General features: G+C 37.8%; 1 protein-coding gene across 2 annotated transcripts in view; it reads left to right on the top strand.

The window, feature by feature from the left end:
• SLC4A4 (solute carrier family 4 member 4) overlaps window positions 1-27377 on the top strand; it is a 302161-nt gene that overhangs the window by 255243 nt on the left and 19541 nt on the right. For both annotated transcript variants that reach the window (XM_047857278.1, XM_047857277.1), the window contains exons 16-19: window positions 7751-7864; window positions 9725-9886; window positions 23995-24173; window positions 25332-25404. In XM_047857278.1, the coding sequence (XP_047713234.1) occupies window positions 7751-7864; window positions 9725-9886; window positions 23995-24173; window positions 25332-25404 (528 nt within the window). The remainder of the gene's footprint in view (window positions 1-7750; window positions 7865-9724; window positions 9887-23994; window positions 24174-25331; window positions 25405-27377) is intronic.

The raw sequence follows: 27377 nt of genomic DNA, 5'->3' as shown, positions 1-27377 counted from the left end.
TTTTGATTCTTCTGATCCATTCATGCTTACTGTCTTCTATGGAATCACACTTCGGTGCTTTCCTGTGACCTAAGTAATTTGATGATGGTTTGAGGAGCTGGCTTTATGTATAAGAAAAAAGTACAGAGTTTCTGTAATTTCAGTGGAAATATAATGAGCATTTCAGTTAGGTGACACATTTAGTTTTCATCCATGTGAAACACAGTCTACAATTCCACAATTTGCTATATTTCTGGCTCCGTGACTTTTAGTTGACATTTTGGCCTGTGACAGTTCTATTAAAGTTGGATGTGTTTAGTTGGTAAACAACTCTTTACAAGAATTAGGTGACATCCCTTTCTGTTTTCTTTTTTTTCCCCAGAAACTCTCTTGGTAAATGATAACTGTCAAACTAAAACCAATAATGTATCCAAAAACTAGTAAGAACTAATGGGCATGTATTCTCCATCCCACGTTCTAGTGTTGGTAATGTTGGGTGATGTTTGGGTGTTTCTTGCAAAAACATCAGACCACATTATGCCATTGAAACTTATACAGAAAATGTCTTTGCTGTCAGTGAAGGGGAATCAGATTTTCAAATTCTTGTGTTGTTGTATACCAAGAAAAGTAATTTTCAAAGTCAAATTTGTTTTTAATCCAAAATTGATTTTCATATTTTTTTGTAAGACTAACAAAGGGATATTTGGTTATAACTACAACTCAGCCTATTAAACATTTAACAAAGATTACAAATACTTCAGTTCTTATAGACATATGACAAAAAATGCAGTTAACCTAATTGAGCCCTAAGAAAAATAAGATTAGGAGCACTAAGGGGCCAAGTGTTCTGTGAGTGCTCTTAAACAGTCTGTGGACAGTAATTTTGACCATGATTCTTTATTGGTCCTGAGTTCTTTCAGCTTACTTGATCATCATAGGAAAGTTACCAGCATTGAAATCCATTCATCAACACAAAATGACCTCCTACTCCATTTTCAGACTGTCTGATTTATACACATGACTTAATAATTATTCTTTTTAAAATGTTGATTTTTGTACCTTAATATAATTATAAAACCACCTTTCTTTTAAGTCCTGGAACTCTTTCTTATATGCTGTTGGGGGCCATATCAAGACAACACTATTAGAGGGCCAAGAAATTTTGTTAATTGGGTCTTAATGATTGAATTTTAGCGTTAGGACTTTGAATGCCATCTAGTCCAATACCACCTCTTAATTTCTGACAAGTGTTCGTCTGCGGAATGCTTCCTAGAACAGGAGCTCCTATCTCTGAGGGAATTCCTGATAGAAACACAAATCTTGCCTGCCCCAGCCTCTGTCCCCAGGATCTGCCCTTGCCCTCTGAAGCTACACAGGACAAGTTCGTCCTTCTTCCCTGTGACAGATGTCACATATTTGAAGACACTTTCTCTCTGCAACTTCTCGAGGCCGACCATCATTTTTTATGCAGTGGGTTTTCTGGAACCCTATTCCTCTGGTTACCCATCTCTGGATCAGCTCCAGATTTGTACTCTCTACTTAGAATATAGTGACCAGGTTGAGGTACAGCATCTCTCATGCAATCTGATTATTTGCTTCTGGCATACACTTAATAGGTTTCGTGCTCTGCTCAGGTTTACAGCAGGAGGCAGGAAGAGTCCCAAGCGTGAAATATCACCAACTTTCCTTCTGAACTGCTTCGTAGGGCCACTCCACCTCTGTTCCGTGATTGGAAATACTATTTTCTCTTTCAGGTAGACTTTCATTGGGAAGCTCTAAGCCCCACTCAGATAAAGTGCCCAATCCATTTCCCTTCTTTGTTCCCCAGCTCTCTGACTCTGGATGTTACAGGGTGAAAATCCTGGAGTCTAAATCACACTTTACTTTTATTGAATTCTAATTACTGTGGGTATTATTGATTCAAAGTACAGTGTATTATGATTGCTATACTGATATTAGTGCTTATTTATTTTATAGTGCTATGCTTTGGCTACTAGGGAGGGAATCCAATTTCAAAATTCTCATGGTATTTTGTGCCTTTTCACGATTGCCAGAAGGCACCGCATTTATCTGGTATACTGTTTTCCATCTGGAATAAACGCTCTTTTACACTGTTGTTTAGCAGTCTCACCATTGTGAGAAGAACTGACATCATTGATTAATATTTATCGAGAACCCACAGGGTGCCTGCTGCCGTACTTGTCTCTGTAACAGCTCCATCCATCGAGAGCTGCTCTGCAGGCCCACAGCCTTTCCCCCGTTAACTCAGGAGCAGCTGTAGCCTTCGCAAAGTGAAAACCAAATGTCTTCTGGGGCTTCAGGGAAACCAAACTCATTTCTCCCCGCTGTAAATTAACTAGCTTCTCCCCATTGGTGTCTCCATGATTATGACTCTCTTAATAATTAGTAAGTACCATCCTTCATGAAGAGTATGTTTACAATAGATTTATTAGGTTGTTTTTGCCCAAGAATGGAGAACAGTGTATGGTTGCTTGAATTTCCCTTCCCATCCATGTCATTTCTTCTTTGCTCTGGTAGTTTAAATAGCTAAGCTGATTGTTTCTTATTAGATTAATCAAGATATTTTATAATTAATTCTGAAGAGGACAGAAATATTTTTCTCTTCATTTTTATAATTAAAAAGTGGCAAACAAACAAATAGCTCAAAACCAGTCTTATATAAAATAATCTTAATTCAAACACATTTTTCTTTGCCGTATTCATGAATGGAGGTAGGAATTATCTTATACATTGTAGCACATCACTGTACCATTAAAAAAAACACAACTATTTTTGTTTATAGCAAGCCCTTGCTATATATAATTTATCTTAGTTTGTATTTCACTTAGATTGCCATAGTTTATATTCCTAGGATATTGAAGTTTGAACCTGGAGAGACTTAGTGTTTGGCTACAGGGACATCCATGGGTTATGTCTGTCCAAGCTAAGTTTGAGGCCTCCAAATCTATAAGATTGGATGTGAAATCTTGTGGAAACTTGTTTCTCATGAAAACTTTGGTACCTCTAATCATGACCAGTGAGATCTAGAAGGGAATTAAGAACTATGGGTTTCTCCCATGGGGGAGGGGAAGGAAAAAAAAAAAAAGAGGTTAGAGTGGGAGAGAGCCAAAGCATAAGAGACTTTTAAAAACTGAGAACAAACTGAGGGTTGATGGGGGGTGGGAGAAAGGGGAGGGTGGGTGATGGGTATTGAGGAGGGCACCTTTTGGGATGAGCACTGGGTGTTGTATGGAAACCAATTTGACAATAAATTTCATATATTGAAAAAAACAACAACTATGGGTTTCTTTCTTTCTTTCTTTCTTTCTTTCTTTCTTTCTTTCTTTCTTTCTTTTGTTTATTTTTGAGAGAGGGAGACAGAGTGCAAGCAGGGGAGGAGCAGAAATACAGGGAGAAACAGAATCTGAAGTGGACTCCAGGCTCTGAGCCATCAGCACAGAGCCCGATGTGGGGCTCGAACTCACAAAATGTGAGATCATGACCCGAACCAAAGTCAGACACTTAACCGACTGAGCTACCCAGGTGCCCCCAAGAACTATGGGTTTCTTATTTGATTTCTTTATTTATATATTGGCACATAAAAGGGTGATGTTTTAGAGTTTTTGAAACTGCTCAAGTTTGATGAAAATGGAAGTTAAAATAAACAAAATGAAAGGAACTTCATGTATTTTTTTTTTCTAAGTGTGTTTGGAAATGTGAGAAGAACCTCAAGAGAGTGATTCTTATCTCCTTAAAGTCAGACTCAGAGAAAGCTCTCGTTCACAGGTCCTAGAGTGTATCTAGTAAAAGCTGTATTTACTCAGTACTTGACATTTTTAGGGCACTTTCTAGTTCTACTGTCACTTTTACCTTGTTCGAATTAAAGTTTAATTTTAGTATACGGCAAGACCTGAACAGCCTACTAAAATAGCACCCCTACCTGCCTTCTCCAATTAGAGGATTTGGAGTCGAATACAAAGGTGGCCTGGGAAAAATCAATTTCCTTACTATGAAGTTTAAACTGGATCTAGTGTCTTAGAAATGAATGTCTGACAATAAACACTCTCCAGGAGTGGTTTCTGCTGTAACTGAGCTGTATTGTACAATTTAAGGGGAAGGAAGGGGAAATAGAAGTGAGTATTTTATACAGAACATATCACCCTGGCTGTGATTTTTAATGAGCTTAAGCAATATTGTTAATAAAGTAGCCCTTTTACCCCATAAATTTTAAGAAATGTAATTTCAAATCTTATTAATATTTGTCTTTTTAGCTACTTTTAAACTTACAATAGTGCCACAGTTGACAAGAATATCATTGCTGAAGTTCTTCCAAGATATATTTATGTTATGTATATTGTATATGAACTATGTACATTTCTTGCACATATATATTTCTTCCACATATATATAAATTTGGGAAACTAATAACTAAAATAGGTAATCTATTTATTTATATTAGTTTCCCATGGCTGCTATTTCAAATTTTTATAAATATGATGGCTTAAAACATTACAGATTTATTGTCTTGAGATCTGGTGGTCAGAAGACTGAAATGGGTCCCATTGGTTAATGTCAAGGAATTGACAAGGCTGTGTTCTTTCTGGAGGCTCCCTTGAAAGAATTCCCTTGCCTTTAGCAGTTTTTAGAGGCCACCCACATTCCTTGACTCATGGCCCTTTCCTCCATCTTCAAAGCCCGCAATGGCCAGTTGAGTCTTTTTCATAGCACATCACTCTGACACTGGCTCTCCTGCCTCCCCCTTTCATCTATGAGAACCCTGGTGATTACATTGGACCCACCAGAATAATCCCAAATCATTTCTTCAAACTCAAGGTTATCTGATTAGCAACCTTAATTCTATGTGCAACCTAATTCTCTCTAGCCATGCAACATTACATATTCAGTTTCCAAGAAGTAGGATGTATACTTCCTTAGGGGGCATTGTTTTGCCTACCACATTATCTGACCAAAGTTTTAACATCATTATTCTGGGATACCTTGACAGTGTACTGAAAGGGGGCAAGTATAGAATCAGGAAGATGAGATAGGAAGCAGGAAACCACAGGAGATAAAGTGGTGCCTTAGACAAAGGAGCAGTGGAGGTGGTGAGAAGTGGCAGCATCCTGAATATGTTTTGAAGGTCATTTGCTGATCCATTAGATATAGGATATGAGAGAAAGAGAAGAAATATGTGGATGGTTTTTGGCCTAAGCAATAGGAAAAAATAAGCTGCCATTAATAAAGATGAAGAGAACTGAAAGAGCAGATTTAGGGCTTCAGTGTTTAGTTTATGGAAGGCTAAGAATACCTCTTCTAACTAAGGAAGAAACATGTCCCAGGTGTTTGGTAGTGATTCCAGTCATGCAGATCTGTCTCCTAGAGGGCCAGAGGTACAGTTCCTTGGGACTTTCTACCAAGGAATTGCAGATTTAATTCATTTGCCACCCTCTACTTCTCTTCTTCTGTTTATGAGAAAAAGGAGGAGCACTGTCTTTTTAATAACCATCCCCCCCCCCCCCTTTGAACAACGTCTAGCATATCTAAATTGTCAACAAATTAGATTTTTTGGGTAAGGACTGGGAGGGTGGTAAAAAAAAGAGAACTTCTTTTTGCCCTTGCAAAAAGACCTCTGGTCTTCCAGTGATTTATGACCTACTGGACCAGAGAGATATTATAACATCTTAATAGTTCCTAAGCATGCTTCACATGACCATCTTTGCCAGACCATCTTGAATTGCCTTTGCCAACACTTACTTGTACAAAGCTTAAGAAATGGGAGTTTCCTCCAGTACTGAGCCCTGGGAAACATCCTTTTTCTGCAGGGATTCCAAATACTTCCAACCAAAATTTGTTGAGTGGCAGTTCCATATTATTACTGGGCTTCCATATCATGTCTTGTTTCTTGGAATTGATAATTCCTTCTTAAGACCTCCTGATGGTAGATTATTTAGTTATTCCAGTGGTTTCTGCAGCCAAGGAGACCTCATGGAACTTGAAATAACAATAGTTAACATGTATTAGGCGAATCTATTATGTTCCAGATGTTATGATAAAAACTTTCATGGCTCGTCTTATTTAATTCTTATAACAAACTGATGAAGTTTGTAGGGATTATTTTGGCTACATTTTGCAGATGGAGTAATTGAAGCTAAGAAAGGATATATATTTACAGAGAGGAAATAATGGTGCTAGCATTCCAACCCAGGTCATCTGACTTTAGAAACTGTGCTCCTAACTGCTGCCCTATATTTTCCTCCTCAGATTGACCCCTGCCATTTATTTGTGCTTGACATTACTGTATGATTGGTGTCAACTGGCAAGTTAACACATCCCATAGCTGACTTTCTGCCTTTTTTTGTGTGTAGTTCTTAAGCGAGCTAAACCTAGCAAAATCCAGCCCTTCAAAAGGAAATGAATTCAAAGCAAATAGGCCATCTTTGGTCCTGCTGCTAGTTAGGACCCAAGGCTCCTGGCACCGGGCAGTGGTCAAGAAGAGAGCACTACTGTGGCCTTTGGCATACCCACCTTGCCAAGTACTTCCATTTCTCAGTTCCATTCCTACTGAATATCTGACTGCAGGAGTCCCACTACTCTTTCAAAAGATTCCCTGTCCTGAGAACTGTGCAGCCACTCGGTCCCTCCCTGATCTCTCTTCATCTGACAATACCAGAGCATTGACTGCTCACCCTGAGGTAACTTGACAACCACTGAATCAACCCTGATTTGTTTTGGAGCAGGCTTCCTTGGGTATGTTCCCTTTGTGAAGACATGGATTGTGTCTATTTTGCTCACTGTGGTATCCTTAACACCCGATTAAAGTGTAAGCTAGTGAGTAAATTCTTGTCGAATGATCAGATTACATGCCACCATGCATATAAACCTTAGGGGAAACTCAGGTGCCTGTGTTCTTAGTAATGCTCCCTGGCCATTGTCAGTGCCACCAGACACCCCATGCTTCCCTACTGACTCAGAAATGACCATTCTGCAGCCATACAAGGGGAAGGTTTTCTACATCCCATAAACCTCAGCCCTTGTCCTGACCAGAGGCAGATATTTAGGAAGCTCCAAGTTTGTCAGCTAATGGCAACCACATTTAAAAAGTGGTAGAGAAGAGATGCCCCACATACAGACATTTTAAGCACTAACTTATAGTGAAAAACATTTTCTTTGACAAAGTTGGGGATGTCCTCAAATCTTCATCTTCCATCACATCATGTTTCCCTGAGGTCTTGAGTACACTGAGTCACCTAGAACTTGTAACCCCTTTCCTGCTGGATTATCAGTGTTTTCAGGTTAACTTACGGAATTATGTTGCTGTATGCACACAATGCTATTCCCAAATTATAAATAGAATTCTGTATTTTTGTGTAGGTTTTTACAATATGCCTTGAGATTTCAACCTTATCTAGGTATCCTTTATGCTGCATACAGCAAGAATGTTTGCACAGTATTTCAGGAATATATTATTTGTGACTTCTCTCCCCAGCCTGCGCATGCATGCATAAGCTCACAAACACCAACCCCCCCCCCCAATACACACACACACACACACACACACACTGATTTCTTCTGTGGGATTCGATTATTTCTGGCTAGATGAGAAAGCAATGCAAAAACAATTTGAGAAATAATCTCTCTACAGTGTGACATCTCCTTTAATTTGCTGGTGAAGCTGTTACTATAAAGACAGAATTCTTTGTTCATTTCCAACACAAGCAAATATATTAATCCAGCACTAAACATTCCTTGGTTTCTTTTTAATTTTTTTCAGGCAAGAAAACTGATCAGTGACTTCGCCATTATCTTGTCCATTCTGATCTTTTGTGTAATAGATGCCCTGGTGGGTGTGGATACTCCAAAACTAATTGTGCCAAGTGAGTTCAAGGTAGGTGAACTTCTGCTTTTGGTCATTCATAGAACGCTATGGATTTCTTTCCTCTCCCCTATTCTAGTTCGTCGTATATTTTTGAGTTGGTTTTGTAGGATTATCCATTTCCTTATTTCAGAAATGGTCTTTTGCTAGATGCATACATATTCTTTGTCTATTCCTTCACTAAAGTTGACTGCCTGATTACGATTAAATGCAAGGTTCACATTACATTGAGTTTTATTGAAAAATACACTCTGATTTATATTTTTAGAGTATTTAAAATGAGCTGAAGTATTTTCATGCAACTAATCCCCTTCTTGGTCCATATAATAATTCTAAGATGTAATGCAACTATCATCATCCTGATTTTATGAAGTTGATATCGGAGGTCAGAAAGAGTAAGGAAAATGCCTAAGATTATGTTATTACTCTTTTCCTGCTACAAAACTACCTGCCATATATACATACGTCTATATATAATGTACATTTTAATTATTACAAAGAGGGGGTGACTGGGTGGCTCAGTCGGTTGAGCAACCGACTTCGGCTCAGGTCATGATCTCACGGTTTGTGAGTTCGAGCCCTGTGTCAGGCTCTGTGCCGACAGCCTGGAGCCTGCTTCAGATTCTGTGTCTCCCTCTCTCTCTGCCCCTCCCCTGCTCACACTCTGTCTCTCCCTGTCCCCAAAATAACAAAATATTAAAAAAATTTTTTTTAATTATTACAAAGAAGATATAAGAATTATTCACTTTGTAAATCTGTTGGTATGTGCAGGCCTAATGGGTAAAATTTACATTTCAGTCATTCTTATATATCCCTATCTAATTTTTCATTATGTCTTTCACCTGTTTTATGGAGCACTCCTAGCCTCTCTCTCCATCCCTGAGACCATATGGTACAGCAAACAGAATGTTTGTTGCATTATCTGTGCCATCTCATATTCATTTGCAAACATAAGTTTTCAATCATTCAGTGATTAGTTCATTTAAGTCAGTATTTATTGAATGTTTGCTTTGAGTCAGGCCCTTTCCAGGGGATATGAAATGTACTGATGAACAAGAGAAAGTTGTTCCCTCCTTCCAAGCTCACAACTTGGTAAAGGAATAAAATGTGGATGGATTCAGTGATGTAGTTATGAGCAAAGGGAGACGGAAGACAAATATCTTCAGAGAAGTGAGACTTTCTTGATAGTAAACATAGAGAAAAGAATTTATAGGATTCTGTTTTAGTTTATTTGCATTATTTAATGTTAGGAAGAGGATAGAAAAATATTCCAGGAGAAGTGGAAAAATGATCATCTTTTTCATTTTTGGTAACATTTCTGAGGATTTAACCAGTTATTCTGGGTCACTGTTCATATGTATAAGAAAGACCAGAGTATTAAACAAGTTCTATTATAAAATAAAAAAAAAATATTTGTACCTTTTCTATATAATATGATGTGAAACTATTACAATTTGTCAGTAGTAGAAATAACTTGGGTATAATTGCTAAAATTCATGAACAAAATTCATTCAAATTTCTTGTCTGTCTTTACTGACTATTACATTTGGGTTTTTTTAATGGCTGCTCTTTAAACTTAAGTCACATTCTTCCATCTTGAGTCCTTACGTTAGATCATCCTAAATACACAAAATGGCATGCACTTGTTTTCCTTCAACCTATAGTCTTAGTCTCCTTCATTTAAAAAACTGCCTTAAAAATAATCACCTTTAGGAAATTATTGGTGACTAATCTTTGTTGAACCTATCAGTAAAACGGTTTCTGATTTTGAAATGTTGGCTCTCCAGAAATCAAAGTGTATCTCTCCCATTGATTTTTCACCAAACAGTATGTATTAATATCGTTTTGAAAATGTTCTCCTTCTTCTTCAAGCCAACAAGTCCAAACAGAGGTTGGTTTGTCCCACCATTTGGAGGAAACCCCTGGTGGGTGTACCTTGCAGCTGCGATCCCTGCTTTGTTGGTCACCATTCTGATTTTCATGGACCAGCAAATCACAGCTGTGATTGTGAACAGGAAAGAGCATAAACTCAAGGTAAATGTTTGTAGTAATGGTTATCATTGCCTTCCACTTTCTTTATAGTACTAGGAAATACTAATTTATTCAAAACCAAGACAGTTTTATTGAGAGTTATATTACAGCTAATATTCTTTCTGACTTGGCAGAGTCACAGACCACTTTGTGTTGACACATCTCCTCAATAGAATACTTTAGGATAGATCTCATTTCAATCTGAAAAAGTTGTTTGAAATCATATTTCCTTCACCACCGAAGAGGGCAGGATAAGCTGTTTACCATTCAGCCACTGTCATCCTTCATCTGATTTTAATGTGGTAACTGTCCTTAATGAAGACAGTGACAAATACTCTTTTTGAAGCTATTGAGATAAAAACATGTTTGTTTGTTTTTGATCTGTCGACTTGGTGAGTGACAGTAATAGATTTTCTGTCATTTTACCAACCTTGCAACCTGGTAGGGTTTTTTAATACATAGTTTTCATATTTATATATAAATTATAATGATATAAACATAATATATAGTATAATGTATAATATATATTATACTATAACATATATTATATATTATAGTATAATATATATGTCTATATTTTTGATTTTTACTTCTGTTTAAGAGTAAAATTGGCCTGCAAGTTTTCTTTCTCATAGTGTCCCTGTCTGATTTTGGTATCAGGAATATGTTATCCTTATAGAAGAGCTGGGGAGTGTTTCTCCTCCTATTCCATTTCCATTCCATTCTCTGAAATAGAATATAATACTCTCTTTATTGTGTGTAATATGCCAATGATCTTTTTTTTGAATAATCAAACATGCTTGTAAAACTATATGGGCTGAGTAGTTTCTATGTGGAACTTATAAAACTGATGATCAAAATGTTCTAATGGTTGCAAAATATTCATAATTTCTATTTTTCTATTTGGTAACTTATATTTTTCTATATTTTGTTCCATTTCCCCAATATTTTCAAATTTGTTGATATGTTTATAGTATTATCTTTTTTTTCTAATCTGAATGTTACTTTTCCCTTTAAATTCCTAATGTCATTGATTTGTGCTTTTTAAAACTATCTATCTATCTATCTATCTATATATTTATTTATTTTTGACATTTATTTATTTTTAAAGAGAAAGAGACAGAGTATGAGCTGGGAAGGGGCAGAGAGAGAGGGAGACACAGAATCCGCAGCAGGCTCCAGGCTCTGAGCTGTCAGCACAGAGCCCAATCTGGCTCGAACCCACGAACCGTGAGATCATGACCTGAGCCAAAGTTGGACACTTAACTGACTGAGCCACACAGGCACCCCTGATTTGTGCTTTTTATTTTCCTTGATGATTTAGCCTGAGGTTTATTAATTTTATTAGCCTTTTTCAAAGAAGCAGTTTATTACATTGGAGTTTTTGTACATATTGTTTTCTGTTAATATTTGCTTTATTTGTTTTGAAGCCATGTTGTTAAGTACATCCACATTTGTATCTATTTTATCTTTTCAGTGAATTGAACTTTTTATGTGCCTCTCTTTGTTTCTAACAATGCTTTTGGCCTTAAAGCTTATTTTATTTTGTACTAATAAAGGTTTGGTAACTTAATTTTCACTTCCCTGATATGTATTTTTCCAGTCTTTTATTTACAATACACCTTGTGTCTCTTTGTAAATAACACATAGGATCCATTTTTACAGTCTTTTCTCTTAACTAAAATATTGAATCCATTTAAATAGATAGTGATGACTAATAGATTTGGATTCATTTTTACCACATTATTTTTGCTTTCTACTTCCTAACACTCTATTTGCCTCACTGTTCTTTCTTTTTTATTCTCCTTTCTTGCCCTCTTTTAGGTTGATACAGTTTTATTTTTTTATTGTCTTCATTCTAATTTGTTTTGTGTTAGTTTGAAAGTTATACACTTTATCTTTTCTTATAGTGATTATGTTGTATATTTTAATATGCATATTTAAGTTCTGAAGGTATTCAGTGTGTTTATCCTTCTGGTGAAAACTGCTAATGGCTAAAGAATGCTTTAATGTTGATCTTCCTTCCTGAGTCCTATGTTCTTATTACCTAGATTTGATTGCTATCTGGATTTTAAAATCTAATTAGACATGGTCAGTATTTTTAGAATTATATGCAAATTTACTCTTTTCTTTGCTTTTTTTTTTTCTTTTTTTTTTTTTTGCATTTCAGATCTTCCATTTTGGAAGAGTTTTCTTTAGACTGAATTATTTCCTCTAAACAGTACTTATTTACTAGACTATTGAAATTTTTTCTGGGGTGATCTTTGTGTGGTAAACCCTCATTTATGTTCATCTGAAAATGTGTTTGTCTCACTTCCATTCTCATAAGATGGTTTCTCTGGATATATACTGTAGGTTAAAAGCTCTTTCTTCCAGCATGTAGAAGCTATTTTCCATTTCTGACTTTCATAAAAGTGAACTGTCAATACACTTTTCATTGCTTGGTAAGTAATCATTCTTGTCTTTTGGATGCTTTTATCATCTTCTCTTTTGTCTTTATTCTGGAGTTTCACTATAACTTGTGTCAGCATAGATCTCTTTTTATTGTGTATTGGAAAATTGGGTTTCCAGTCTTTTATTAACTATTAGATTATTGAATCTTCCTGTCTTTTATCACTTGTAGAATTCTGTAAGTCTGACTCTTTAAATCTCTAATACATCCTTTTGGAATTCCAAGTAGAATTTTGCCATACATCTCCATCTTGTGCTCTACTTCTACTAATCTGTTTTTGGTTTGGGGTTTTTTATTTTTGTTTTTATTTTACATTTCCTATCTTTTTGTCTCTGTGTTATATTTTGGGTAATTTCTTCAGTTCTTTCTCTTTATTAAATTATTTCTTCTGTTCTATTCTGTCAGCAAACCAGCCACTGAATTTTTCCTTTCAAGAATTATAGTTTTTTTTTTTTTTTGTATTTAGAAATTCTATCCTGTTATTTTCCAAATCTTTCTATCCAGCTTTGATGGTTCTTAACTTCTTTATTATTTTTCAATAAAGTCTTTTATTATTTTATACATTTGCTGTCTTTTCAGATTTTATTTTGAACTTTGTTTTTTTTCCTCTCTTACTTCCGGTGTGTCTTCTCATTGTCTTTTTTTTTTTTTTTTTTTTTTTTTTTTGGTAAAGAAACAGTTATAAGTTAATCTTCCCATGCAAGTGCTTCAAAGCCTTCCAGAGAAGATTTTATTTGCTTCTGGGAGGTATAGGAGAGTCCAACCAACCCAGGAACTCTTTACTTTTATTTATTCCCATAAAACATATTTTATTATAGAAAGTTTTCAACATATATAAAAGTAGACAGATGGTATAACTCCAGACGTTTATCACCCAGTTCTAGAAATTATTGACTCATGTCCAGTCTTGTGTCCTTGCTTGAGGTCTCTCCTGCCTTTGCAGTTAGTGACATCTGAAGGGTTGACTGCGTTGATTGTCCAGGATGGATTCTTCACTCACTCACATGTCTCACATGCCTAGTACCTTGATGTTCCTTGGTGTGTCTGTCTGTTTCTCTGTCATCTCTTTCTCCACATGGCATATCATCCTTCAGAGCCTTTCTGTGTGGGTTAGGCTTCTTGCAGCATGGCTATCTTGTTATGTACTTGGTACATGGAAGCTGACTTCCAAGAATTATGAGTGGAAGATGCAAGGCCATTTCATGGTTACACCCACCACTGGCATAGCTTTATATTTTATTTTGCTATAGTTGATTGATTAAACTATTCCATTTAATGGGATAAGGAAGGGCTTCATTGTTTGTTGGAGAAATAACAATTTTACATTGTAGAAAAATATGCAGGATAGGAGCATATTTTTCCAGTCATTTTCAGAAAATAATATCTGCCACATTTGTACTGCAGAATTTGCCTTAGTCTAGATCATGGTGCTTACTTCCCTGTTTTGTCATTTAGTATGTGCTTTTCCTTCTGTATTTCTTTTAAATTGGTCATTGGCGAGTACCTGGGTGGCTCAGTTGGTTAAGTGTTCAACTCCTGATTTGGGCTCAGGTCATGATCTCATGATTTGTGAGATCAAGCCCCATGTCAGGCTCCATGCTGCTAGCATGGAGCCTGCTTGGGATTCTCTCTCTCTCTCTCTCTCTCTCTCTCTCTCTCTGCACACCTCCCCCCACCCCCAAATAAGTAAACTTTTTAAAAAAAGAATAAAATAATTGGTCATTGGATTCAGAAGCTTGATTAAGTATAGTTTTGACCTTTTATATCTGTATCTTTTTGTATGTTTTTGAGGGTAGGGTGGCAAGACATTCATAGAAGGCCAGGACCACTTTACTCTGTGTTTTTGGCTTAAGAGTTTCTAGACCATACAGGTAATGTGAATTCCAGCTTCAAACCTAATTATAGGTTTATAGTTATAAATATCTTTCAAGATTCTTTTTTTTTTTTCTTATGGCTTTATATCTAGTAGGATGGCCAAGAAAGGCATATATATCCCCAGTGTCTTTCTCTGTAGGGTATTTTATTTCCTAGGTGACCAACTGAGTATGCTGTATTTAGAGCATCCTAATTTTATTTCAGGGGATGTCTTTCATTTGTAGACTTTCCCCAAGATCTTGGGAGTTGGTCTCCCAGACCAGAGTTCAGATGGTCATTCTGAATCCAGGCCTGAAAGCCCCAGGATTTGACATAGTCTCTCAGGGTGGGCCCAAGCCTCCAGGGTTTACTAACCTTGTAGATTTACTCTTTCTTGTTGCCATTGTTTTTTTGTCTGCAAATGTTTCTTTTACTTTCTGGCAGATAAGGATGATTTCTAAAAGATATTTTCTGTATTTTGTGAGCATTTTTAGATGTCTTCTACTGGAGCAGTTTCAGTGTTGATTTAGTTTTAAAGGCTAGAAATGGATGATAACTAATATATTTTATTCTGAAAAAAGTTAGGAAGCACATTCTTAATTTTGATATATAATTGGCAAGATTTGCTATGTGTCTTTGGAGGCAAATGCCTATTCACTTTTGCTCATTAAGTTTTCCTTTTAGTAAAATTCAGAATTTCAAGTTTAGCAAATTTAGGATTAATAGGATAGAACTTTTTAAAGATTTTATTTTTAAGTAATCTCCACACCCAACGTGGGGCTCAAATTTACAACCCTAAGATCAAGAGTTGCGTGTTCCACCAACTGAGCCAGCCAGATGCCCCTGATAAAATATAGAATTTAAAAAATTATCATGTTCCCTGTAGAAAACATTGGAATATCAAGACATATTAGCATTTACCTCTTAAAACAGGAATTGAGTATATAAAAAATAAGTTTTCATCACTTTAGGAGTCACTTATTTGAAATCACTTCTTTGAACGACAGTAGTTACGGAGGAAGTGCCAGTCTTTTGACACAAATCTAATGATACCAGTGGAGAGACATCATGGATGAAAGACTTTTCACTCTGGATATTGTTTTGTTTACATTTTGTTAAGAAATGTGCCTGTGGAATGTGAAAATTGGGGATCCTACCTAAAATTAAAGGGCCTTGAGTGCTATGAAATTGAGTGAAAAGAAACCTGAAACAGTGAGAGGGATGGAGGCATTATAATACTAAAAGCAGCATGTTTTTGGGTGGCATTTGCTTTGGCTCAATGTCAAGTGGCCCTGGCTGGCTGACTGCTCTGTTGGGATGGGATCCACCTTTCCACTCTGCTGAACAGCTCTGTATTGATGTAGGAACGCCAAGGCACTTGGCTTTTCTTGGCCATCATTTTGGTTAGTTATGTCCCACATTATCCCTGCAGAGCACTCAAAAGCAAACCAGGTTCAGCAAGGTCATGACTTCTCCAAGGTTATTTCCTGAGTCACTGCAGAGGCAGGAAAAAAGTCTGAGCTTTAGACTGCAAAGCAAGGGATACTTCTCACAAGGAAAATGATTTTAAGTGTGTGGGAAGCAGAAATAATGTAGGATAGGTATCTAGAAATAGAGATAAGTTGGTAGATCAATAAATTTTCTGGTACCCCCTATGATAAAACCCTAAATTTGAGGTTGTTTTCTTGGATAACTCCAAAATTTTCCCTGTTTTATTTTTCCTTTCTATTCCTGTTATCATAACCTTAGATCTAGTCCTTTCATTTCATGTCTAGACTATTCTGTTTAGCCATGAGTTAATAATCAGTTTCCCTTGCTTCATTTCAAAAGCAGTAATTTTTTTAAAGTATTGTTCTTATATGTCAGTCCTATATTTCTAATCCTTTACAACCTTGGCCTTCTGGACATTTGCCCCTTGAAGAAATTCCATTTGCCTTTAGCATCCCATTAGCCTCGGATTTAAGTCTCTCTGTGATATGTTCTCAGCCTAAATTTAGAATGATGCTCTCCCCATACTATATGATGCTCAGATCAAATGGGTTATTGGTTTCTCCTCAAATCTGGCAGCATCTTCTGCCAGTTGTTCCAGCTCTTCTCTCTATTCCTCAATGATTGCCACTTACCAAAATCCTTCCCATCTTTTAAAATCCTCCAGATATAAACTTGTCAGTGTAGCTTTCACTCCTAATGTAATTTCTGTTGCTCTTGTTTTTGCCCTTACTGTATGTGTATTACTCTGTGGCACCGGTCACATAATATCTTGAATGGGAGTTGTGTGGTATAATTACCTTCTCCCTTTTCTGGACCAAATGTTTTCAAGGCAAGGGCATGTTTTAGTCCTCTCTCCAGCTCTCATGTGGCCCGTCACAATGATTTCCATATGGTAGGCTCAGTAAGTACATATTGAAGAATGTGGTTATCTTGGGCCACGTGGTTCTCAGAGTTGTTGCACTGTGTGAGACAGCTGATAGCTGAAAACATGCCAACCTATCTCTGGTTCTCATAGTGAGTGCTCATATTACTCAAAGCCCTGTTTTTAGATGTCATCATTGCAGGAAGTTTCTGTGTGTTCACTCTAGAAATTGTTAAACAGTTTATCCTCTAGTTTATCCTCTGTACTTGGGGTGTCTCCTCTCTGAATCTCTGTCTAGAGTGCTTTGTAATTTGTGTACAAATCTGAGTCCCCTCATCTGATTGTGAGCTTCTTAGGGGGAGGAACTAAGTCATGATTCTTGGTGGCCCCATAAACCAGCTTATTGTCTGGATTATGGGGGGCTCCTAGCATGGATGTTTATTCTGTGTCTGTGCATGTGCATACTGCTCCTGATCCTTTATTATCATCTTATTTACCAGACGGTCAGACTAGTCTTTTTCTCCCCTAGATTTTTATTTCTGTGGATTATTCCTAAATGACTTTTGTTCTGTATTAGCAAAGTATATATGATATCAAAAGGAAGTAAAGTTTCACTTCCTACCCCGCTACTTAAAATAGTCTCTAGTTTTAGAAAGTAGAACATCCTTTGGATTTATATTCACAAAGACAGGACTTTTTTCTTTAAAAAATTTTTTTAATGTTTATTTTTGAGAGAGAGAGAGGGAGGGAGCAGGACAGGGGCAGAGAGAGAGGAAGACACAGAATCTGAAGCAGGCTCCAGGCTCTGAGCTGTCATCACAGAGCCTGATGCGGGGCTCCAACTAATGAAATGTGAGATCATTACCTGAGCCAGGGTCGAATGCTTAACTGACTGAGCCACCCAAGTGCTCCAAGACAGGACTTTTGTAAACTTTAAATGGCATACTTAGCCTTTTGAGCATTTTTTGAGTCCTTGCTATGTATGGGACATTTGTGTTCGATGTTGAAGATAAGAATTGTTCTAATTTATGGTCTCTGCCCTGAAGGAGTTTAGTGGATTTTTCCTATTCACCACTTATCTCCACCACCAAGGTTGGGATTGACTTGCCTTTCTTTGTGCCTTGTATCTTACACATACAATAAATTATTTGCCTCCACATCTGTCTTCAACTAATAATCTATAAACCCCTTAAGGGCACATGTTCTATTGTACTTATTATTTTATCTAACACAAGCCCTAACATAGTATAGGCGTTAATGAATGTTTGCTTGTTTTTTTAATGTTTATTTATTTTGAAAGAGAGCATGAACAGGAGAGGGACAGAGAGGGGGGCAGAGGGAGAATCCCAAGCAGGCTCCACACTATCAGTGCAGAGCCCAATGCAGGGCTCGATCTCACAACCCATGAGCTCATGACCTGAGCTGAAATTAAGAGGTGGATGCTTAACCAACTTTACCCAGGCACACCATGAATGCTTATTAAATAACAGTTTTCCAAGCAAAGATATGAGCAAATGCAAAGGCCCCAGGGTAGAAAAACCTTAGTATGTTGAAGAATGGATAACAGACCAGTGTGACTGGAACATGGGGGAATTAGTGATTCATGATGAGGTCAAAGGGAGTAGGAACAGATCATGTAGAGCAAAGGTTCTCAAAGGTGATGGCTGTGCTGTGTACTGGCATCCACTAGATGCCAGTTTCACCCTTTCCTCCTAAGTTGTGACAAAAAAAAATGTTTCTAGACATTGACAAGTGTTCCCTGGGGGGTAAAATCATTCTGGGAAGAAACACTGATATAGAACCTTATAGATGATTTTACTGTGTTTTATTTTAAGTGGAAACAGGAAGCCACTGGAGAGTTTTGAGCAGGGAAGTACGGTATAATAATTGAAATTTTATTTTTTAATAATATTTTTTTTCAACGTTTATTTATTTTTGGGACAGAGAGAGACAGAGCATGAATGGGGAGGGGCGAAGAGAGAGGGAGACACAGAATCGGAAACAGGCTCCAGGCTCTGAGCCATCAGCCCAGAGCCTGACGTGGGGCTCGAACTCACGGACCGCGAGATTGTGACCTGGCTGAAGTCAGACGCTTAACCGACTGCGCCACCCAGGCGCCCCATAATTGAAATTTTAAAGAGGAGAGTGGGTTGTGAGGGACAGGAGTCTCTCTATGAGGAGAGTGGGTTGTGAGGGACAGGAGTGAAGCAGGGACTTCTATGGCGGGAGTGGCATCGAGGACCAAGGATTGCTGAGTGATGAGAGGGAAGCAGGAGAATTTGAGCTGGACCTTGAAGAGAGAACGGATTTAACCAAATAGCAAGACTTAGAGTACCAGTTTGAAAAGTGTTGCAGAATGTGCAAGGCGCGTTTAAGGTATGATGAAGTTTCAGGACTCTTTGAGGGCTCCCATCATCGTATCAGATGCAAAGCCTCAGCATGGGGAGCCAGGTGCCTGTCGTGGCTGATAATCTGTCCTATCTGACTCACTCATCTGCTACTGACCTTCCCTGCTCCCTCAACATTCCAGCCTGGATGAATGGCACCAGCACCGCACTTAAATACTGTCTCTAGCAGCATTAAGGATGGATGGGAGAGGTGCCAGAGAGGAGTGGTTAGGAGGCCTCTGTATAATCCAAGTAGGAGATTATGAAAATCTGCAAAAGGCAAGGGGTAAGAACAATTCACATGCTATTTTTGAAACATTTGTGTATTTTGTACAGTACTATTTCTATTAAAAGTTTTCTATATTTCTTACAGTACTACTTCTAAAAGCTCCAGTATTTGAGGGGTGCCTGGGTGGCTCAGTCGGTTAAGTGTCTGCCTCTTGATTTAGGCTCAGGCCATGATCTCATGGCTCATGTGATAGAGCCCTGTGTCAGGCTGTGCACTGGCAGCATGGAGCCTGCTTGGGAATCTCTCTCTCTCCCTCTCTCTCTGCCCTTCCCCTGCTCTCACTCTCAAAATAAATAAATAAACATTAAAAAAAGTTCCAGTATTTTTATATTATTTTCATTCCATTCAAATCTAGTTATTCAGATACCTTTGGCTAAAAGAGACATCTTAGAGTTGGCTTGTTGTCACATGGATAGGTTTGTTTTGCAGGAACAACTTCTCTAACAGAACCATTTGGGTTCTGGGTCTTTATGCCAATAGTTGGGGCACCATGAATTTTTTAGCATAGCTTTTAGCATTCTGGTCAACAGTTATGTCTCCAGTGTTTACTGTATGTAAGACACTGTACTGGCTAGACATTGTAAGCCTCGAACATTAAAATTTGGCAGAATACATTGCTTTTTCCTCTTTGGTCTCCGTCTCCTTAAAATCTCTCCCACCTGTCCTATTACTTTAGTTGGACCTGTGTCATCTCGGACCTGGACTGTGCTGTCATGTCTGTATCTCTGCCTCCAATCTTGACCACTTCCAGTATGTCCTCTACAAAACAAGAGAGCCATCCTTCTAAACAGAAATCTGATCGTATCACTTGCCTGCTTAAAAACTTCTAATGGTTTCACACTGCTCTTATGATAAGAATTCCAAAGTGTTAGCAAAACATCAACGTTTTTAACTTCTGGAGCCTTATTTCTTACCTCTCCCATCTCCTCCTATGCACCAAATCTATTTCATTTTCTCAAAATGGCAGCTTATTTGTCTAGTTTTTTCTCCTGCTTCCCCATATCTTGCCACAGCTGATTATGGCTCACATTTTAGGACTCAGCTTAAATACCACCTCCTATGCAAAATGTCTTTGACTTTGGGCTTAGTACCCTTTCTGGATGCTCCCATAACACTCCAAGCTCACTCCAACTATAGAACATTGTTATATTGCAAATACCTCTTGATTTGTTTAGCTCTAGCACTACATTGTAAACCACTTGAGGGCAAAAATCGTATATTATCTGTGATTTTACTTCCAGGATCTAGCATAGTGTCATTGAATGAATTAATTAACATTCATTCATTTATCCAACAAACGTTTATCTAGCGTGTTTACTCTATGAAGGGCACTGCACCAGGTTCTGGGGTTTCAGTGGTGGTGAACAAAAACACACGTGGTCCCTGTCCTCACAGAGCTTCTGGCCCATGAGGATGATAGGTATTATTCAAATGATCATGCAAAATGTGACAATGCAAGTGTGGCTAGTGCTGTGAAGGAGAGGTGATGATGCTTTAAGAGTCTACAAGAGAGGGTGTGGCCCCCTTTAGGAACTGTGGTGGCTCTTACACTGAGGTTCAAGCATTAGTAGGAATTAGCTAGGTGAGGCTGGGTGGGAAGAGTATTCTATCCAAGCACAGGAATCACTTTGTATGCACAGGCCTTACAAGAGAAAGTAGACTGACAAGAATGAAGGCCTGACATAATCCAGTGAGGCTACAGTGAGAGTGGGAGGGTTGAGGATGGAGAAGGAACCACACAGAGGCAGACCTGGCAGGGCCTTCAGGTCATGTTGATTATTTTCCCTTTCTCTTAAGAGTATCAAGAACTCTCAGCATGGTTGAGGGAAAGGAAGACTTTTTGAGGATAATTATGTCAAGGCACACAGTAATTATTATCTATAATTGTTTTCTCCCAGAACTTTTATTTATTTTGGTGGTTTTGCATAGCTTCCTTTGTATTCATTCTACTGTCTACAATCCCCATTTCACCCTCTTTGGTATTATGTGGTCCCTTTTTGTTAGTCTCCAGGACATCTAATTCAAACTTTTGTTTTTTTTCAAATAGAGCAAGAAAGCATAGCATTGGCTCATGGTAGCCTATGTGACTTTGTCTGCAACAACTACTCTTTTGACCCATTAATCTAGCCTTAGGTTGTTACAGTTTCTTTGATGCCAAGATTTGGGGGTCCTTTCTGTTAATTACCATGTTGGTACCTCTAATATGGTTTTGAGTGATTTAGTCTAAATAGGGCTTGAAACTATGTAATATTTCCAGCTGTTGTCCACCTCCCCTCCCCTCTCTGCCCAGGTGATTCACATTCCTGCCAATTAACAAATAATGTTTTAATTGTTTTGCTATGACTAATTAAGAGTCTATAGTTGCCATTCAGAAGAATGTATACATCCTATTTGTCATTCATTTTTTGGTAAATATTAATTGAGAATTGACTATGCATCATGAACTCTACTTAGGTATTCAGGATAGAGAGAATAGACATAGTCCAGGTCTTCCTGTTTCTTGCAGTCTAATGCCAAAGACAGCTAAATACACACATAATTTCAAAACAGTGTGAGGAGCACTGTGGTAAAGGAAAGCATAAAAAGAAGGGAACACAGAGGAGGAAATCTAACCTAACTAGACTTACCCATCTCACCTGGGCTGAGGCAGGAAAACTATAAAAAGTTAAAGGCTGGTTGAAGTCTTAAGGATGAGTAGGACTGCTTCAAGGTAAGAAGAAGCACCTTTTCCTTTCCAGGGAAAGGGTGCTATATGGGCAAAGACACAAATGCATTAGTATGTAAGACATATTGAAGGAATTGCATATGGTTGAAAGTGGCCATGGTATAGGAGCCAGGCAGGGGAGAAGTGAAAGATGAGGCTGCAGACGTGAACAGAGGTCAGATCATGAATGGTCTATAGTTACGTCATAAGACACATCCACAAGCAGGAGTGAACAAATCCTATAGATTCCACCTTAAAGTATAGCCAGAATTCCAACACTTCCTGCCATCTTGACTCCTACCACTCTGGCTCTGGCCATCACAATTTCTTGCATGGATTATGATAGTCAACTCCTACCTGGTCTTACTTTCCTTGACTTTCTTTAGTCTGTCCTAACCCAGCAGCCATAGTGTTTAGAACATAAGCAAGTCATGTCATTCCTCCATGTAAAACCCTCCAATGGAGTACCATCCTGCTCAGTGTACAAAGTCTCATAGTTCTACTTCGTACTTAGTACTCTTTAAGATACTGTCAGTTTATGTTGTTTATTGTTGTCTCAGAACAGAAGCACCTCGAATATGGGAGCTTTTGTCTGTTTCATTCACAGATATTCCATTAACACGTAGAACTGTGCCTATAAGTAAGTTGGTAGTCAGTATTTCTTCAAGGAATGGAATGACTGAGACCCAGATGTATTATGATCCTCACCTCATTAGTTATTGTTGAACAGGTTTATTTTAGCTCATCCCCACCCTTTGCTCTCCTTTCCCCTACCTTATCTCACTCCCAATTCAAACCATATGCTTTCAAACCATTTGTACTGAAATGAATATATACTTTATGAGTATATATTAACCTTTGTCTCCCAAGGACACTTTGTTCATAGTCTTAACCTGGGCTAAGTCAATATATGTTCTTCTTTCTTGTGTCAGCTACCCTTGCCTGTGGTGAGTTCTTTGAGAACATGATTGGACCCATGTTTGCAAGCCAGGGGTGAAATCTTGGCTTTTCGGTGAGAGGAGAGCAGTGTTCTGACTAACTGTAACAGGATCTGAATGATAACAGTCATCAGGTTCCTGGTATAAATCACACTCTCATTTTGTAAATCCAGCATCTCTGTTCCCTCAGACTGGTCGTACTCTGGCCCTTGGTGCTGCTGCTTCCATGCTGTGAAAATGGACTGCTCTATTTTCTCAGCCTCCATAGGGGTATTAGGCATTTGATTTCTTCATAAATAGAGCAGAGAAATATAACCGCAGAATAACACTGTGGACACATTTAACAATATTTAGTTAATGAGTAAAAGAGCTAGACCTTTTGTTACATCGTCTGCTCTTCCAGTCAGTAAATGTTATCATGACCATTGGGCAGTGTTTGAAATCAGCCTATTCTGATTAAGGTGGTATTAGTTACCTTAATGATAATGGTTCATAGGTTATTAAACAATTATTTTCATATACCATGAAAGGTGAGAAATAGTCATACATATCTTCTCAAGGTTGCTTTTAGATCTTTGGTCCTCATATTCTGAATACTGTCTAAATGAACAGCATATTGCTAAACGGTCAAAAACAGAAGGATTAGTGCGAGCCTTTAAGGTGTCTGTTGTGCTTATGTTAATAACAACAACCACTGCCACCACCACACCATCACCATTTTTTGAACTCCTACTATGCTAGAACTACTATCTTTTAAGTTTCTGTAAGATGCTTTGCCTCTGTTACTTCACTGAATGGTTCCAGTAACTCTTCAAGGTAGATATATAGCTCCATTTTTCTAATTACAAAATTGGACACAGAGAGGATAATTAGCAATAAGCAAATGATAAGTAAGCTGTGACCGCAGTAAAGTTAGAGGAGGTGTCTTGTGGCAGCTTTGCGTTTAATTGGGGAGGGGGGTGCGTAATGTGAGGAAGATAAAGTCACCTTTCTTGGGGAGCTCACCTTGAGGTAGATATTTTTAGCAAGTAAAGAGAGTTGGGGTTATTTGGTAATCTTAATTCCCATCTGGAAATAGGATGAGATAGAAGCACGAGCATCTTCTCCATGTGGTTTTGTTACCTCTTTCTACAGAAAGGAGCTGGATATCACCTGGATCTCTTCTGGGTGGCCATCCTCATGGTGGTGTGCTCTTTCATGGCTCTTCCGTGGTATGTGGCTGCAACTGTCATTTCCATTGCTCACATTGACAGTTTGAAGATGGAGACCGAGACTTCTGCACCTGGAGAACAACCAAAGTTTCTAGGAGTGAGGTATGTTAAGTCAGAGGAAAATAGCTCTACAAAACTTACCATGCCACATCTATATGTCATTCAAAGGGAATGAGCAAAATTGGAGGAGAAAAGGCTGGTGATGATTAACTTATTCCTGTACTTGCTGTTCCAGAAAAGACTAAATTTCCATTAGAAAGAAAGTCTTCCATAATTTTTCGAGTTCACTTCTTACGTTACATATATTTCCTTTGATTAATGAAAGGCTAAACGACGCAACGTAAAACTGCAAACAGGCCATCCATTTTCTTGAACATGCAGCTCATTTTGGTGCTGTGGTACGTACTCTATCACAATCCTATTTAAAGGTCAAACTCTTTAACTTTTCAGCTCTGTTGAGACGCCTCAAAACTCATGGGTCTGCTTATGATTTTTAAGATTCTATTAAGGGAAAGGAACTCTGATTTTCCAGTTCATTTTCTGTCTCCATAAGCACTGAGAAACCTTGACCTCCAGCTGTTAAGTTTGGGTAGCCAGGAAGGGTTTGTATAAGACCTTTATCCTGTGTTGAATACTTTTTGCAGCAAACCCTGCTCCTAACTGCTTGGGTGAATAGCTCACAGGACAGAGCCATTGTTTCCCACACCACAACAGTGGGTGATTCTTTCCTGGGGGCTGGGGGGAAGGGGTGTTGGATGGGAATCCTATTTGTTAAAAAGTACTCTTGTGTTGTAGATTTGGAAATTAGACTGATGGGATTTATTGCACTTATGAAATTTCCCTGAGCTGTTTGTTAATTAGAATGTAGGACAATGTGATATCTGTCTCCCACGAAAGAAGGTGTAATTACACAACAGTACAAGTTGTTTAAAAAATAAGGGCTTCAAAGAGGCCAGTAATTGATGGACCAGGAGCAAGTGACTTTTTTTTTATTTATTGTAAAAGAAGCAAAGGATTTAGAAGAATCACTTTTCTCTTGATGAATTCAAATCACATTATACAGTAGTTAGAAGAAAATTTTGTAGCTCTGTTGAGCTTATATGCTGTACTTGAGGTATTCATTTATATAAGATATCAACACCTTTGGTGTTTTAGTCAAACATTGGTTTGTTCATTGTGCAGTCTTTTTTGAAGGTGAAAATACAAGAGCATGTTTATGAAAACAAGAAGTCAATTGGTAATCTTTTGATTTGGTTTCAGAGAACAAAGAGTCACTGGAACCCTCGTGTTTATTCTAACTGGTCTGTCAGTCTTTATGGCTCCCATCTTGAAGGTAAATATGTGAAATACTTGCCTCTTCTAGATAATTGGATATGTGTAGAGTAGAATTCCTTATCTGCAAGATTCTCATCAGTTCTGTGACACACTGAAGCAGAGGTCAGGTAGAATGAGGACTTTAAAAATTTATTTTGATGTTCTTCTCACTCCTTCTATTATTATTATTATTATTGTAGTTATTTGGTTGAACTGTATTAAGTTACCAATACCCAAGCTTTTTGACCTATGTAAATGGCAGTTCCATACAGTTCAATCTAACTGATCTCCTCTTCTCACTACGTTTCTTGCTCTCCTTATATCCTTTCTTCCCATCACTTTCCATCTACTTGTTCCTAAATCCTGCCTCCAGTCCCCCCATATGCACACAGACTAGACTCCTGGATAACATGAATTATCATTTTGTAACTTTTCTCCTATTCTTAATTATTGCTGACAGTATTTAATTATTGCCTAGGAGAATAGAGTAAAATTATGATTTATGACTAGAAAACTTTAGAAATGAACTTTTAAAGAAGAAAAATGATATGGTAGATTATTTAGAAAGTTAGGAATCAAATGTATAGGTTTGACTGATGGGGTGAATATCTACAAAAATAGATGAATATGAGCTATATGGGAAAACCTATTTAAAAGAAATAGGGTGAAAAGAGAAGGTGTAGCTTTCATGCAGCTTCCATTTTTGTGTGTGTGTGTGTGATGTAAGCATTTTATTCTTTTTTTTCTATTAACAATAGTGGCTAATTATTGATAATTTGTACTTTAGGCTTTGCACCACAGTACAAAGCATGCAAATTACCTGTATACCTAGAAGCTATAAACAACCACTGTTGATATATCCTTCCAGATTTTTCTCTGAAAATTTTTGTTTATTTTTTTTGAAGTTTATTCATTTATTGAGAGAGAGAGAGAGAGAGCGCGCACATGCAAGTGGGGCAGGGGCAGAGAAAGAGAGGAAGAGAGAGAGAACCCCAAGCAGGCTCTGCACCATCAGCACAGAGCCTGATGCAGGGCTTGAACTCACAAACCGCAAGGTCATGATTGAGCTGAAGTCAGGCGCTTGACTGACTGAGCCACCCACGTGCCCGCATTTTGTGTTTATTTTTAAACAATTCTAATTTTTAAGATTTTTTAAATGCTTGTTTAATTACACAAGTTATGGAGCAGTACATTCTTATAGAGAATTCAAACAATATAGAAGTATAGAGACCAAAAGGTGAAAGCCCTCCTTTTCTCTCAAGTTGACACATTTATAAGTCAGTTGCCATTGAGATGAATTTAAGGAAAGTGGAACTATAATTTCTTAACCAATAGCTAAGACCAGCTTTGCCCTCAGGGTATTTAGATTAATGCATACCTTATGTGCAAAATACTTGGTAAATAGTTAAAAGATGTAAATACTCATCTCTTGTCCTTGGTTTCCACAACGTCAGTTAACTGATTTAACTGATTTCTGACTAGAATCATGAAGGAATATATATTTCACATAACACATGGGAAAGTAAAATCAAAAATAACCTCAAAGTTGTTTCTGGTTACATATGGAGGACTCTACAGGTCAGGGTGCTGGGTGGCTCAGTCGGTTAAATGTTCAACTCTTAATACTGGCTCAGGTCATGATCTCATGGTTTGTGAGTTCAATCCCTGCATTGGGCTCTGCGCTGACAATTCAGTCTGCTTGGTATTCTTTCTCTCTTCCTTTCTCTCTGCCCCATCTCCAACTCGTGTGTGTTCGTTCTCTCTCTCTCTCTCTCTCTCTCTCTCTCTTTCAAAATAATAGACTTAAAAAGAGAGTACAGGTCTTACATTCTACAGGGACAGAGAGAAATCTATTACCACTTTTGCCAGTGCAAAGCAAGTTGTGGGGTAGGTTTGAAGTTGTGAGTTTCACAGCATCAAATCCACTACCAAAAAGGCTTTTTATTCCATTGTTGCCCCTTAGCTACCAGCACATCAACTGGTGGAAAGTGT

This window comes from Prionailurus viverrinus, chromosome B1 (assembly GCF_022837055.1).
Source record: "Prionailurus viverrinus isolate Anna chromosome B1, UM_Priviv_1.0, whole genome shotgun sequence".
Taxonomy (NCBI): Eukaryota; Metazoa; Chordata; class Mammalia; order Carnivora; family Felidae; genus Prionailurus; species Prionailurus viverrinus.
This window is presented reverse-complemented; position numbering and strand designations above follow the sequence as displayed.